This window comes from Oryza sativa, chromosome 2, assembly GCF_034140825.1.
Source record: "Oryza sativa Japonica Group chromosome 2, ASM3414082v1".
Lineage (NCBI taxonomy): Eukaryota > Viridiplantae > Streptophyta > Magnoliopsida > Poales > Poaceae > Oryza > Oryza sativa.
Window position 1 is genome coordinate 6,481,192 of NC_089036.1, and position 15,430 is coordinate 6,496,621.

At 42.6% G+C, this 15,430-nt stretch overlaps 1 protein-coding gene and 1 long non-coding RNA gene across 2 annotated transcripts; one reads left to right on the plus strand and one right to left on the minus strand.

The window, feature by feature from the left end:
• Positions 1-10,579: 10,579 nt before the first annotated feature.
• On the minus strand, positions 10,580-15,316 carry LOC136355132 (uncharacterized). The gene is made up of 4 exons (XR_010739246.1): positions 15,105-15,316; positions 14,492-14,561; positions 11,482-13,445; positions 10,580-11,404 (listed from the first exon to the last, which is right to left on the minus strand). It is a non-coding gene; the product is annotated as an uncharacterized lncRNA (long non-coding RNA).
• On the plus strand, positions 11,033-14,861 carry LOC4328722 (receptor kinase-like protein Xa21). The gene is made up of 2 exons (XM_015771269.3): positions 11,033-13,961; positions 14,233-14,861. The coding sequence occupies exons 1-2, from the start codon at positions 11,033-11,035 to the stop codon at positions 14,649-14,651; spliced, it is 3,348 nt and encodes a 1,115-aa protein (XP_015626755.1). The 3' UTR covers positions 14,652-14,861.
• Positions 15,317-15,430: the final 114 nt, after the last annotated feature.

Sequence of the window (15,430 nt, forward strand, 5' to 3'; positions counted from 1 at the left end):
AGCTTTCCAGCGCCTCATCAAGATCCGAAGTTTGCGCCAGAACAGCCTGCATCTTGACTTGCCACAGCGAGAATCTCGTCTTGTAGTCTAGCAGCGGTAGATCATACTTCATCGACGCCATCGCGAAACCCTAATGTGGGAACAAGCTCTAATACCACTTGTTAGGAAACGATAAGCGAACAAACGATAAAGAACAATAGATCAATCACAGAAGACACGAGATTTAACGTGGAAAACCCTCCCAAAACAGGAGAGAAAAAAACCACGGGCGCCAGCCAGCAAAATATCTTCACTATATCTGAGGTGAGGTTACATCGCCGCATGGCGGCTTACAAGAGGTATATATATGGTGGAACCCTAAAAGGGATGACGATCCATATCGTTCCGCTACGGCAGAAGCTGGCCTTTATTAAGTGCAAATGAATTTGGATCACAACTCAACAGAAACTATCCCTTTTAAAAAATAAGGTTCATACAGAGAAACGAAACTATCCCTTTTGAAAAAAGGAATGCTAGTAGGTGAAATGAAGAAGGTTGTACGGTCTTGTGAATTAGATTATCAGTCTCTTCCTCGGTACAGCACGGCCCAACAATCAGAAGAAGGGAGCGAAAATAGGCTTATTCCAGCCATTAGACACGGTCCAAAGAGATGAGATAGGTAAAATAGGCTTATTTCAGCTATATAAGACACAACTCAAGAGAAGCAAAATAGACTTTGTCAGTGATATGGGCCCGGGGGTATCATGTTTAGAGGGAGGAGGCTGCCCCCCAATGCCACGTGGCCCTCCCCCGAGGGGAGTCAGGCCCGAGGTGGGGTGGCGGCCACTCCTACATAGACTAGTCGGAGGAGGCTGCCCCCCAATGCCACGTGGCCCTCCCCCAAGGGGAGTCAGGCCCGAGGTGGGGTGGTGGCCACTCCTACATAGACTAGTCGGAGGAGGCTGCCCTCCAATGCCATGTGGCTCTCCCCCGAGGGGGATCGGGCCCGAGGTAGGGCGGCGGCCACTCCTTGGCCGAGACTAGAGGGAGAAGGCTGCCCCAGGCACCACGTGATCCTTCCCCGAGGGGGGATCGGGCCCGAGGTCGGGCGGCGACCGCCCCCTCCCGTGACTAGGGGTCGGGCTCCCCCGACCCCCTCTTTAGGTCACCACGTACGGTGGGTTAGGTGTCCGCCTCCAGGTGCCCACCTACCCGCATTAATGGTGACCCGAGCGGTCGCGCCACGCACGCATTTAATGCGGTGTGCAGTGCACTCAACAGGTCTGTGACCGGTCGAATGACTGATGGGATCCAGAATGTCAGGCGCACCATCGCGTGTGTCAGGCGACGTGCAGCCCGACATATCCCATCAAATAATAATGGTGAGAGGTTCTCATCCTCTTATTCCAGTCGGAGTCGGTCCTCCTGCTCTGGTCAAAGCAAGGCTCCCGTTTCCTGGTGTAATAGGAGCCCAGAAGTCTTCACCCATTAAATGGTGACTGACAGGGGCACCCCCCGTGTCAGGCGGCAAGATTTGACAGGCCCCATCATCAAGACGACGTGCGCTTGGCTTCCCAAGTCAAGAGACAAGACATGCATTTAATGCAAAGATTATAATACTTCTCCACCGGAGCTAGGTTGGGTTGTTGGGCCTATGTGGTATCCCCTTGAGCTATAAAAGAAGGACCCTGCCCACTGAGATAGGGGGACGACTCCCAGAAAACCCGAACTCGAGAAGAGAAGGAGCAGGTGCGCTCTCTGGGGAAGAAACCCTTATAAAACTCATCCATAATCCCAAACACAGGAGTAGGGTGTTACGCTCGATAGCGGCCCGAACCTGTATAAACCCCTTTTGTCTCATCGTCTTTGGGGGATTGAACCCCCTCAAGATCACACAGCTTCGCTCACCGAATCCTCGAATCTCACCCGCTGCTCCTGGCCGAACTCACAAAGGGGGGCCTCACGATTCCCTGGTGGAGAAGTTCATTCTCCGACAGACTTATTTAAGGACGAGCACGTGAACCGATTATGCATTCAGACCAGCACGGCATGACCTGAGCCTTATTGGACTGTAGGTGTAGCTTGTGGACCGGCACGACATGACAAGTCGGACCGACTACTCTCGGGTGGTTCCGGCCCGACTACTCTTGGGTCATACCTTGGTCATGGTGGGCGGCCTATTTAATTTGGCCATCTATAGGATGCCCATTTCCAACACAAGGCCGCGCGCACCACCACCTGTGTCATCTCCTGCGTCATCGCCGCCACCACCTAGGAGCCCATCCTCGCGTCAATCGCTCATTTCCGGTCGCGACCTCGATCAATCTCCGATGCGTGATGAACTGATGATGAACGATGATGGGAGGCAGCTAGGATGTCAACGTGCTTGCCTCACTCCTGATCGAGCGGCTCATCATGCTCTTCTCATGTGGCTTCTCCATGCTAATAAAGATTGAGCTCGATATAGATAGCCATAAGGTCTGAGGTCCGACGGCCCGGCCCAAGGCACGATCATTTGGCCCGGCCCAAGCACGGCACCGTCCGATTGGTGTCGGGCCCGTACCGGTATGACCCAACAGTTGGGCCATGCCTGGGCCGATGCCTTGGCACGGTGGGCTGGCCCGGCATGGAACGATCGAAGAAAAATAGTAGAGGATCCAAAATAGACTTAATCAGCCATATAAAACAACATCCAAAGAGAAGAGGAATACAAAATAGACTTATTTTCTAGCCATATGGACACAGCCCAAATAGTTGAGGGAGAAAAAATATACTTATTCTGTGGAGAGTACGATAGGCTGTCTGACCTTTGGGTCGGCTCGGCACGGCCCCAACTTATTGGGCCGTGCGTATAGCCCGTGGGCTGGCACGGTATGGCACTACGTGTAGATCGGGCCGTGCCGGCCCAACTGCCCTCGGCCTAGGCCCGGCGATGCCGGCGGCCCATTTGGCCATCTGTAGAGCTCGAGGGCATTGGATCAAGGGGAAGAGAGAAGATAACTTAGAGAGAGAGGGGAAGTGAAAAGTAAATGAAGGAAGAATACAATGATAATTTTGTTAAAAATTTCTAAAATGAATTGCAGTCATATCTTTAATATTTATTAAATTGTAATGGTACGGTTTGAATTTCACGAGTTGTAATACTTTGTTTTCAAAACGGATAAATTTATATTGGTATGAATCTAGTTAACTCGACTAGATATGGGTATTTCAACTTTCGGAGTTAAGTAGTTTTTTCAACATTTAACAAGTACATTTCTACAACTTGTTTTCAACATTTGACAGCAACAAAAATATAAGATATTTTGTGTTATCTCCTGCCGCTGCTGTTTCGAACTTCGGCAAGTTGCAGTACAAAGTCAACCTTGGCGCGCAGCGCGCTGGTGGTTTGTGACCAAACCGTGATTTGTTCCTTTTTACTACATTCCCATAGTCCTTAATTTTTTAATAAAATAAATAATCAAATAAACGTTCAAAAATGAATAATACCGTATATTTAAAAATAAAATGAGTATTACATTCTAGCGTCTCTCGTCGGTTTCAGTGGTGCTAGAGTCTATTCTTCAAGAAGACCATCTCTAGTCATTTGCTGGCGGCCTGGCGCTGCTGCTTTTAGGGGTTTGCTGGGAGTTTAGTGGGGTTCCGCCTCCTCCACCCTCCCTCGATATAGGAGTTTTTTTTCTCTCTTTTAAGTAGTGGAGTAGTTCCTTAACTTTCGTTGGTCTTTTTTTTTCAGTTTTTTCTTTTTTTTCCTATGCTCCATTAATAGCCTTTTATTCATTTATGTTGTATAACTATTCTTTTAATCACGTGTAATATTTTTGCATGTTCAATAAAAGAAATTACATAGTAGCGTCATTGATCAGCTAAAACTGCTACGTAGTCGATTTTGGCTTTGGACCAGTGGAAAAAAAACTAAAAGCTAATAATTGAGTTACTAATGTCACTGTCTGATAAAATTAACTCTGCATGCTGAAGGTCTTGTGAGCTTCTGTTCTCTACTTTATTCAATTACAGGGTCTCCTGAAATAAAAATAAAAAGATAAAGAAGATCGAGGTGGGGACATCTCTAATCAGGGAGCATGAAACCTAAAAGTCTTGGCCTTATCTTTTCGGTATATTTATACTTATCAGTCAAATTTAAATTTTTAATCTTAAATTTAAAGTTGATTTTAAGGTTTTTCCATCGAAATTTATTTTTTAGCTTTTACTTTTAGATCGCTACGAACACGTATATCAAAAATTTTGTTCACAAATTACTTTTGGTTATAAATATGCTGCATGAATAAGCCAAACAATGGGACCGACTGAAGCTGACCCGTTGAATTTTTTTTTATGTGGTCAGCAACGAGCCAACGACTCAACATTGGTAGTAAATCAGCTCATCATCGCTGGTGAGTCAATTATTAAGAAACTGGCATTGCAGCGGAGATAACCGGAAACAACAATACGGAATGTGGACAAATTCAGCGGCGTATTTCCACAAGAAGGGACCACTGGAATTGAATTGGAAGCAACGGTCTGTGCTGAATTCTTCGATATGATCAACTCTCGCGTCAGTGTACCAATTTCGGCAAGTAGGGGCCGACTCAGGATTAGCCCAAAGCACAGACCTCACCTATGGTAGGCCTTGCACGGTAATTACTCACTTAATAAGGCGTACATGAATATTCAACTATTTAAACATCTGACAACTAATTATTTTATTATAGGTTAAATTTATTTGATAAAAAATAATATCATTGGAGTGACATTTGAATTTACTTTCATATGATAAAATTTTTTTAGCGTAAACGTTGTAATATATGAGAAATTTAAAGAGAAACATAATTTTTGAATACCATGCCAAGTTCAACAGCTCCTTATTCAGTGGGACGGAGGGAGTACGTCGTAGGCTAAGTTCAGCATTCAACTTTCCCAACTTATATATAATACCTTGTTTTCCTTGCACATGTTTTCCATACTGTTAAATAATATATATTTTTTTAAAAAAAGTTTCTATAGGAAAGTTATTTTAAAAAAACATATTAATCTATTTTTAAATTTATTTTAATTAATATTTAATTAATCATGTGCTAATGAATTATCTCGTTTCACGTGTGGGGAGGTGGACTTCCCAACCTCCACCTCCAAACATAGCCCTAATAGGTCTCCAATAAATCCAAGGCCTCGGGCCACGTCCTGGGTGGCCCGAGGCTTGGGTCTACCCCTGTCGGCAAATGTATATTGCTCACTATGGCATGTCCCCTCATGTGGCAAGCGACCACTGCTGCCACAACCGACGATGACAACCTCGAGCTGATGGCGTTCGTGACACGTGCGTTAATGTTAATGGCTCACCGCCACCGCCGGTGGCTTTGGAGTAGACGTGGGGAACCGATTTGTTCCCGTGTGCTAGTGGCGCCACGTGATGTATGGGCCCCTGGTTCTCTGCCGGCTGTCATGTCGCCTCTGCTTGCCTTAAAGCACGGATAATAGTGGACTATAAGTTAGTTATAAGCTTATGTGGAGGAGAGATAAAAAAATAAGGAGTATTGGCTCTTATGTAAGAACTAACTCTAGACATGTCCTAAAATAAATGCATTAAGGCTGTGTTCCCAACCTCCCTCTCTCGCTTACCACTCGCACGCTTTTCAAACTGTTAAACTGTGCATGTTTTGTAAAAATTTTCTATACAAAAGTTGCTTTAAAAAAATTATATTAATCTATTTTTAAAGTTTTTTTAAGCTAATAATTAATTAATCACGTATTAATCTATTGCTTCGTTTTTCGTGTAGGAGGCACCTAGCTAAGAACACAGCCTAAATACATAAGTGAAAAAAAGATAGAGGGAAAAAAATAAACACAACCTTATAGCCACTCAATTGTACTTGTTAGTTCTAATATAAGCTTATAGTCAGTAGTTCGTGACTTCGTTCTACTATTTAAACTTGATCATATATCCTGTAGTTATGGTTAGACCTCTCGATACGTTAATTCAGTAAAAAAAAATCGAATCAACTGAGACTGAATTACTCTATCTTAACCAAGACTAAATTCGGATTTGCTAGTTATCAGGTGACTGAGATTTTCTCCAAATCTAACTTACCTTCTTCTTGGGAGCCACAACCTCCAGCAAGGACTACTATGGAAAGAAAGAAAAGGACGAGAGGTGTAACCTGACTAACTTCAGAGGGATGGTGGCTTTGAGTGGCAGCTGGACAGATGATGGTGGTTCGCGGCAGGGCGAAACCAACAGGTGGTTAAGAATTTAGGGGACGGATCCGACGGCGAGCGGAGACGAGGAAGCATTCCCTGTGAACTTTGATTCGAAGTCGTGATTTGACCCTTACCGGACTTGTTGTCATTGACAAAGGAAGAATGGAAGCAAAGACAATGTTACCGCCTCGCTGGAAAGGCGCCCTTGACCGTGAAATGCCTCCGCGCAAGCCTTGTTTTCAAAGAAAGATCTCGTGATTGTACACACGAAATTTTCATGGCGCAATACATCTGTGATTCTTGAGAACTATCCCTGTTCGTGAATCCTTTATAGTATTTATATTTGTCACCGTTAACTATTACGGTTGCAACTTTAACCACTAATATTTTGTTTTCAATAATTAGATTATGATGAACAAAAATATAGTTTAATACTTTTGTTTAAGTAAATAATACACTTTGATAGCATGGCTATTAAAGTATTTAGAATCTTTTTTTAAAAAGAAAAATTATCAAAGTTTAAATACGAATAGTGCTTGGTGACAGATACAAAGGAATAGATGGAATAGTATTTAACTTGTTCAACAAGATGTTGAAGTGTTTGATGAAATTTCGTACCAAAAATTCATAGAAAAATCATTGGGGATTAATTTTACGTGCCAATAACATTTGCAACCCTTATTTACAAAATACATTTGAGGGACGGCTTTATGATAGGCGAGCCCAAAAATTCCAAATGTCGCGATGGTCCGAATATATTCAATATTGGACTTGTCATTTTATATTTCAAATAAAAAATAATGGTTCAAACGGATTTGAAATACAATACATGATTCCAAATTTCTAGGCTGTTCTAGCGGTAGTCCTTGTTGATGGCTGCTAATTAGTACTCTGATTGGATTGATTATCTCTAGCAACTGTGGGCACACGACCAATACATGCATCTTGACAATTTAAATTAACGCGTGATTAGCGGCGGGGTTTGCTGACACGGTTGAGAGCATGTTGAATAGCATACTATAAACCAGCTATACACATTTTTTAAGCAGATAAAAGATGAGAGATAAAAATAGCGGACTACAGATTTGTAGCCAGCTATAGCACGGACTCCAAGACACATTTTATATATGATAGATGAGATCATATATTAATTGTGTAGTATATATTTATAGATAATTATTATATGAATTAGCTATTAAGTTAACTATAAACGATTTGGACCAAAAGTTAGCTATACTATTAAACTTGCTCTGAGAGTCATGTGGCATGTGCTGGTCACGGTGAATATTATGTCGCGCGTACAGACAAATATTGGGAGGAATCGGGAGAAGGCTTTATAGCTAGTGATGGCGCATAGCGGCACTGTGCAGAACTGCAGATGCGCAGCCCTGCACTGCACACATGTACATCCAGATCAATATAGTTGCCAAAGTAATCGTCAAAAGGAGTATGCTTCATCGTCGCTGGTGCAACACCGAACTAATCATTCGTCTTCCGTCGAGTCGCGCTTCATCAACATGATTTCTCCGTCAACCTATTTATCATCAACAACACAACAGCATCACGGTGCTGTGCGCATATTTGCATATATAGCCCGGTATTATCAGAGGGATCAAATATACGCTATAGTGCTGTGAGGTCGCGAAACCTGACCGACAGAAAAGTAAAGTAGAGCACATATGAATATATCATGGATACGTTGTGAACTTGTTGTCATGGATACGTTGTGAACTTGTTGTCATGGATTTAAGTATCCCAGCGACAGTAAACACATGCACACGTCATCTTTATTAATCGATTAACATGAGCTAAAAATAAATACAAGGCTAGTATGACCCTCACGAGCGTTGGACCGTCTAACTTATCAAATATCAGAGCTGGATATTTATTTGTATAAATTTGGGAGGAGTTTGAGCCTTATTGACAATAGACCAACCATGATTTATGCATATTTATATTCTTGTTCGTGATACAATATCGATGTGAATATCTATTTGTATAAACTTGGGAGGAGTTTAAGGTGGTGTTTGGATTCAAGGACTAAATTTTAGGACCTGTCATATTGGATGTTTGACACTAATTAGAAGTTTTAAACGTAAACTAATGAAAAAACCCATTCCATAACCCTGGACTAATTCGCGAGACAAATCTATTGTGCATAATTAATCCATGATTAGCCCATATAATGCTACAGCAAGCATGTTCTAATTATGGATTAATCAGGCTTAAAAAATTTGTCACGTAAATTAGCTCTCATTTAATACTTCTAATTAATGTCCAAACATCCAATATGATAGGGACTAAAATTTAGTACCTGAATCCAAACACCACCTAAGCCTTATTGGCGTCAGATTGTTGACAGAAAACACGTGGCCTGGGAGATCTGCTTAACTCCAGTGCAGGTCCAAAACTCGCCTTCGGATGTATTAGCGTGACAGTTGATTTGATCCTGTAATCAACAAGAAATAGAAACAAAGAAACCGTAGTTAAATCTATAAATGATAGCCGATCGGCTAGATGCCGATGACATATCATTTATCTTTGGGCCGATGTCATCCATGTATCGATCGGCAGTCATAAATAAGTAAAGAAGAACTAAATCTACTCGATCGGCTATAGATATTAACGATATATACTCCTTATATCGATGTATACTTAAATCAAGTGATTGGGATAGATTGGTCATCATGCCGAGACAGTATAAATCACTTAGATCGAAATATATGTCAATAATAAGACTATATATGTTTATAGCATAGACGATCAGATAGATCTAGCATGTATCGGCTAATACTCCGATACTACTCTATATCAAGATATTAAAGCAAGTATAATATATTGAGCAAAAGCCTAACATACTTAGATACAACAATATCTTAACATAAAGGGCAGATTTAACATGTCAATAAGGCATATAGAACAAATGAAGTTAAATCAGATACGATCGGCTGAAACTCCGATGCTATTCTAATCGGCAACTAGAAGGCAGGCTAGAGATCGATATTCTAAGCACGACTTAATAGATCAAACTCAACTGATGCAGCATTAAGTATGAAAAGAAGAACAATTTCTAGACAATCAAGCCGCTAGAAGTTTCATAGAATGGTAGATATCTCATATAATCTAGATCAATATCAAAATCTAACCTAATCGGCTGCCCTCTGCATACAGATGTTAGCCGATAGTAGATTAGGTGGCGATATTGCTAGAGATTATGTAAGGTATATGATAACTCGATGAATTATATAAATAAGATGAGAGTATCATAAAGATGGAAGCACTAATCCTAAGAACACAATCCGTCATAACGAATTTTACCTCTTGTTGATGATCGAAATCGATGCAGCTCAACCCGAAAGCAAGAACTCGTCGAAACTAAAGCAAAAAGGGTGGCGATGCGCCGAGATTGTATTGAACGTGTGTGTTAAAAATTACATAGGGCTCGGGGTCTATTTATACCCGAGGATTACAAGATATGCCTATACCGGACATGACCACTATCTCTAACAAACTCTAAGATACCACAAGTCTTTGCGGCAGACTTTTGCCCACACTTATCTATAAGAAATTTACATAAAATATCCTAATTAATAGATACAATTGCCTTCCCAGGACTCCATCCATACGTGACAATCATCTTGAAGTACATTAACTTGAACCCGATGTCGCGTACAAGTCATATTGTCGGAATCGGCTATATCGGCTTATTTAGCTCGACTCAGACTCAGCCGATCCCAACCGTAGCCGATCCGGGCATCAGCCGATTCCTGCTTTGTTTCCGAACTCGATCTTCTCTTCCGACTTTGCTTCGATCTAATCTTCTCTCCGAGGCTGATGTTACCAAATTTGGTTGTTAACACAGACCAACAAGGCTCAAACTGAATTTATTAAAAAAATGCAGTTTGTTGAGAATGATGACCGAAATTAACTTAAAGAAATAGGGACTGTCTAGTATTGTCAACTAAAAAAATCATTTAATTTTTTGAACTGATTGTACAAGATTCATGCGGAAACACGCAACAACCTTAACCTCACCCTTTTTTTCCCTTTTCCTTTTCCCGTGTTCACTTAGGCTCCGTTCATAAGTCCTAGTTCCTAACTTCCTCCGCCTCATTTTCCGCGCGTACGTTTCCCAAACTGCTAATGGTACCTTTTTTTTAAAAAAAAATTTATACGAAAGTTGTATAAAAAATCATATTAATTATTTTTGAAAAAAAAAACTAATACGTAATTAATCACATTCTAATGCATTGCTCCGTTTTCCCATTCCAGCGAACACAGCCGGAGCTAGTCCTGCGCATCCGCATCTTGGAAGAAGAAACGAGCAAAATACAACACGCAAAAGAGTGTTTCCCTATGCTGACGGCTCACGTCTTCTTTTTCTTTTTTCGAACGACTCACATTGGATGGTGCGAAGTTCTATTGATAAAACAGGAAAAAATTAAAAGATTACAATCTGTAAGGTCGTAACCAGGAAAAACAAGGCTTAAAGTCTTCAAGATAAGTTTTTAAAACGAGTCCAAGCCGCCGGGCAGACTGCGAATTTGCAAACCCGTCGAATGCCAGCCAGTGCACCCACAACTTGTTACTTGGCTTGAATCAAACTACACAGTGGCAAGTGCTCCTTCCAGCTATATATTAATCACATCATAACCTTCAATTTGCCTTAAGAGATATAGCAGAAAAGAAAGGACCAACCAACAGCGGCAGCAATGGTGTTGATCCACCATACCCATGACCATGAGCTTCTCTTGCTCGCCATCATCATCTTCCTTTCGTGCTCTAACAATGGCCATGCCTCCCGGCCTCACCTTCTTCATCCACCACCACCAACGTCACCGACCGCCTTGCGCTCATGTCATTCAGGTCGCTCATAAGGAGTGACCCAACCCAGGCACTCGCATCCTGGGGCAACCAATCCATCCCGATGTGCCAATGGCGTGGTGTGGCGTGTGGGCTGAGTGGACGCCGCACAGGCCGTGTGGTGGCGCTGGACCTCACCAAGCTCAACCTTGTAGGCGCCATCTCACCTTTGCTCGGCAACCTCACATACCTGAGGCGGCTCCATCTCCACAAGAATCGCCTCCATGGCGAGATACCGTCGGAGCTCGGCCATCTCCGAGACCTGAGACACCTCAACCGCAGCTACAACTCCATCCAAGGGCCGATCCCAGCGACGCTTTCAACCTGCAGAGGAATGGAGAACATTTGGCTCTACAGCAACAAGCTGCAGGGCCAAATACCAAGTGAGTTTGGATCCCTGCAAAATCTTCAGGCACTTGTTCTTGGGGAAAATAGACTTACTGGAAGCATCCCTTCATTCATTGGAAGCCTCGCGAATCTGAAATTTCTAATCCTAGAAGAAAACAACTTTACAGGAGAAATTCCATCAGACATAGGCAGACTGGCCAATCTCACTGTTCTAGGACTAGGTTCTAATCAACTCTCAGGACCAATTCCTGCCTCAATAGGAAATCTCTCGGCACTACAATTTCTTAGTGTCTTCTCTAATAACCTGGTAGGAAGCATCCCACCGATGCAACGCTTGTCCTCTCTCGAATTCTTTGAACTAGGGAAGAACAATATCGAAGGAAGCATCCCAACTTGGCTGGGAAACCTCTCATCATTACTTACTGTGAAACTTGGAGGCAATAGACTAGATGGGAACATCCCTGAATCACTGGGGAAACTGAAGTTGCTTACATCTCTTGATCTATCAAGTAATAATCTAGTGGGCCCAGTACCTGATACTATTGGAAACCTATATTCCATTAAGCAGTTTCATGTAGAAAATAATGAGCTAGAAGGTTCTTTACCTTCTTCAATATTCAATCTTTCCTCTCTTGAAGAACTCAACTTACAAACCAACAACCTAAATGGGACCATTCCACTTGACTTAGGCAACCGCCTGCCAAAGCTCCAGTTATTCCTAATATCTGAAAACCAGTTTCATGGCTCAATTCCACCCTCCCTGTGCAATATTTCTACGCTTAGATGGATCCAAACAGTAAACAATTCTTTGTCAGGAACCATCCCCCAATGCATAGGAATCAACCAAAAGAGCTTATATTCCGTAACTTTTGCAGTGAATCAGTTTGAAACGAGTAATAAATATGGTTGGAGCTTCATGTCTAGTTTAACTAACTGCAGCAATTTGCGACTACTTGATGTGGGTGACAACAAGCTTACAGGTGAGCTACCAAATTCAATTGGCAATCTTTCCACACGTCTTGAGTATTTTGTCACCAACTACAACAGTATGACTGGCAAAATACCTGAAGGGCTAGGGAATCTGGTCAGCTTGAAGTTCATCGAGATGAACAATAACTTCTACGAGGGCACAATACCAGACTCTCTTGGCAAACTCAAGAACCTGAATAGACTATATCTCACTAACAACAACCTTTCAGGATCCATTCCATCAAGTATCGGCAACCTTCGTATGCTAACATTATTATCTGTTGCAGGCAATGCACTTAGTGGAGAAATACCCCCCAGTCTCAGCAATTGCCCTTTGGAACAGTTGAAACTCTCATACAATAATCTTACTGGGTTGATTCCAAAAGAACTTTTCGCCATCTCTGTCTTGTCTACTTCTTTGATTTTGGATCATAATTTTATAACTGGGCCTCTGCCCTCTGAAGTGGGTAATCTAACAAACCTTGCATTACTTGATTTCTCTAGCAATTTGATTTCTGGAGAGATCCCGTCCTCCATTGGTGAGTGCCAGAGTCTACAATATCTCAATACATCTGGAAACTTACTCCAAGGGCAAATTCCACCATCACTAGATCAACCAAAGGGCCTCCTGTTGCTTGATCTTTCTCATAATAATTTATCCGGAAGCATCCCTAAGTTCCTTGGGACCATGACAGGGCTTGCTAGTTTGAATCTTTCATTCAACAACTTTGAGGGTGATGTCCCAAAAGATGGAATCTTTAGCAATGCGACTCCTGCTTTAATTGAGGGAAATAATGGCCTATGTAATGGAATCCCTCAACTGAAGTTGCCACCCTGCTCTCATCAGACAACAAAACACAAGAAGCAAACATGGAAAATTGCCATGGCAATTTCTATATGCAGCACAGTTCTATTTATGGCAGTAGTAGCCACATCTTTCGTGTTCCACAAACGGGCCAAGAAGACAAATGCAAACCGACAAACATCACTTATTAAAGAGCAGCATATGAGAGTTTCTTACACTGAATTGGCTGAAGCAACAAAAGGTTTTACTTCTGAGAACCTCATTGGAGCAGGGAGCTTCGGCTCTGTGTACAAGGGAAGAATGAAAATCAATGACCAACAAGTAGCTGTTGCTGTGAAAGTGTTCAACCTCAAGCAGCGTGGTTCATCTAAGAGTTTTGCAGCAGAATGTGAGACTTTAAGATGTGTTCGACATCGGAACCTTGTAAAGGTACTGACCGTATGCTCAAGTATCGATTTTCAGGGCCGTGATTTCAAGGCCATTGTATACAAGTTCCTACCGAATAGAAATTTAGATCAATGGCTACACCAAAATATCATGGAAGATGGTGAACACAAGGCATTAGATCTCATCACGCGACTAGAAATCGCAATTGATGTGGCATCCTCACTTGAATATCTTCACCAATATAAGGCATCGCCAATCATTCACTGTGATCTTAAGCCAAGCAATGTTCTCCTCGACGATGAGATGGTTGCACATGTTGGTGATTTTGGCCTTGCAAGATTTCTTCACCAGGACCCAGAGCAATCAAGTGGTTGGGCATCAATGAGAGGCACAACTGGTTATGCTGCTCCAGGTAAGCTCCTAATTGTTGTAGCTTTTTTTTATCATATTTCATATTATATGTATCCTACTATGCTGGATTCAGCCAAAATGGAGTAAGACTTATTGGTACTTCATTTTACTACATAGACAAGTTTTGATGAAACTCTTATTTCCCTAGGAATTTGAAAGGGGAAAAATGAACAAGTATATGGTAGCAAAATGTTGTATCCTGTAAATGGATTTCGCACAAACATAAATAGGCTTGTGGAGTTATTTTCTCATAAGCCATTTCTTATTTTTAGAGTATGGACTGGGCAACGAAGTCTCAATCCATGGCGATGTATATAGCTATGGTATATTGTTGCTGGAGATGTTTAGCGGGAAGAGACCAACAGACAGCGAATTTGGAGAATCCCTTGGCCTCCATAATTATGTCAATATGGCATTGCCAGACAGGACGGCTAGTGTCATAGACCTTAGCTTACTAGAAGAGACAGTGGATGGCGAAGCAAAGACATCAAAATCTAACCAGACAAGAGAAATGAGAATTGCTTGCATTACCTCAATTCTGCATGTTGGAGTTTCCTGTTCAGTGGAGACACCAACAGATCGCATGCCAATCGGAGATGCCCTGAAAGAGCTGCAGAGAATAAGAGACAAGTTCCACAGGGAGTTGCAAGGAGCAGGAGCGACAAACCATCAAGACATTCAAATCTGTTGATGCGCAGCAACCAACCGGATCAATAAAGGCGTAAAGAGCTGCAAGATTTCTGCTACTCCTTGCCATCTAGGCTAGCCAAAATAAAATCATAATGTTGCAAATTACAAAGTTTGGCATTCTGTTTGATCCTTGCCATGAAGATCTTGTACATACTATGAACCAACCACATCTTGGCAAATCACATTATTATATGCTTTTCCTTTGTTGATATTTCTTCCTCACAAAACCATATATGCCTTTCTATTCCCCTTTTGTAAGTGACACAGTAAACCTAGTCGCAGTGAATCTCTAAAAAAAAAAAAACACTATACGCTTGCATCTTAGTTTAACTACCCGCAGGATTCCATCCATCCAGGTGAGTTCCCCTTCCTTTGTTTCCATTAGGTAATCACAGAATCACAGTAGATCACTACATATATATGAACGAAAGTGGGGAAGAGGGCGTTCCTTCACCTCCGGGGTAGCGAACGCGTCACGCTAGAAGGAGAAGAGGCGTGTCGCGGGCGCGGGCCGGGAGCTCCGCTGCCGGCGCCGGGGTTGCGGCTTCACGGCGAGCTTCGCCTGGATGCGGGGCCAGTGGCGCTCGCCGCCGACGGCGTCGGATCTCCGGTGGGCCGTGGGGCGCCGCGTGGCGGAGAGAGAAATGGGAGTGAGGGAGAGAACCCACCGAAGCAAAAGGGGAGAGTAGATTTGGGCTTTGGGCTTTGCTTAATGGGCTATTCCCCCTAAGGCCGACACGCATGTGGATCCATGAATTTTGGAGGGTTTTTGGAAAAAGT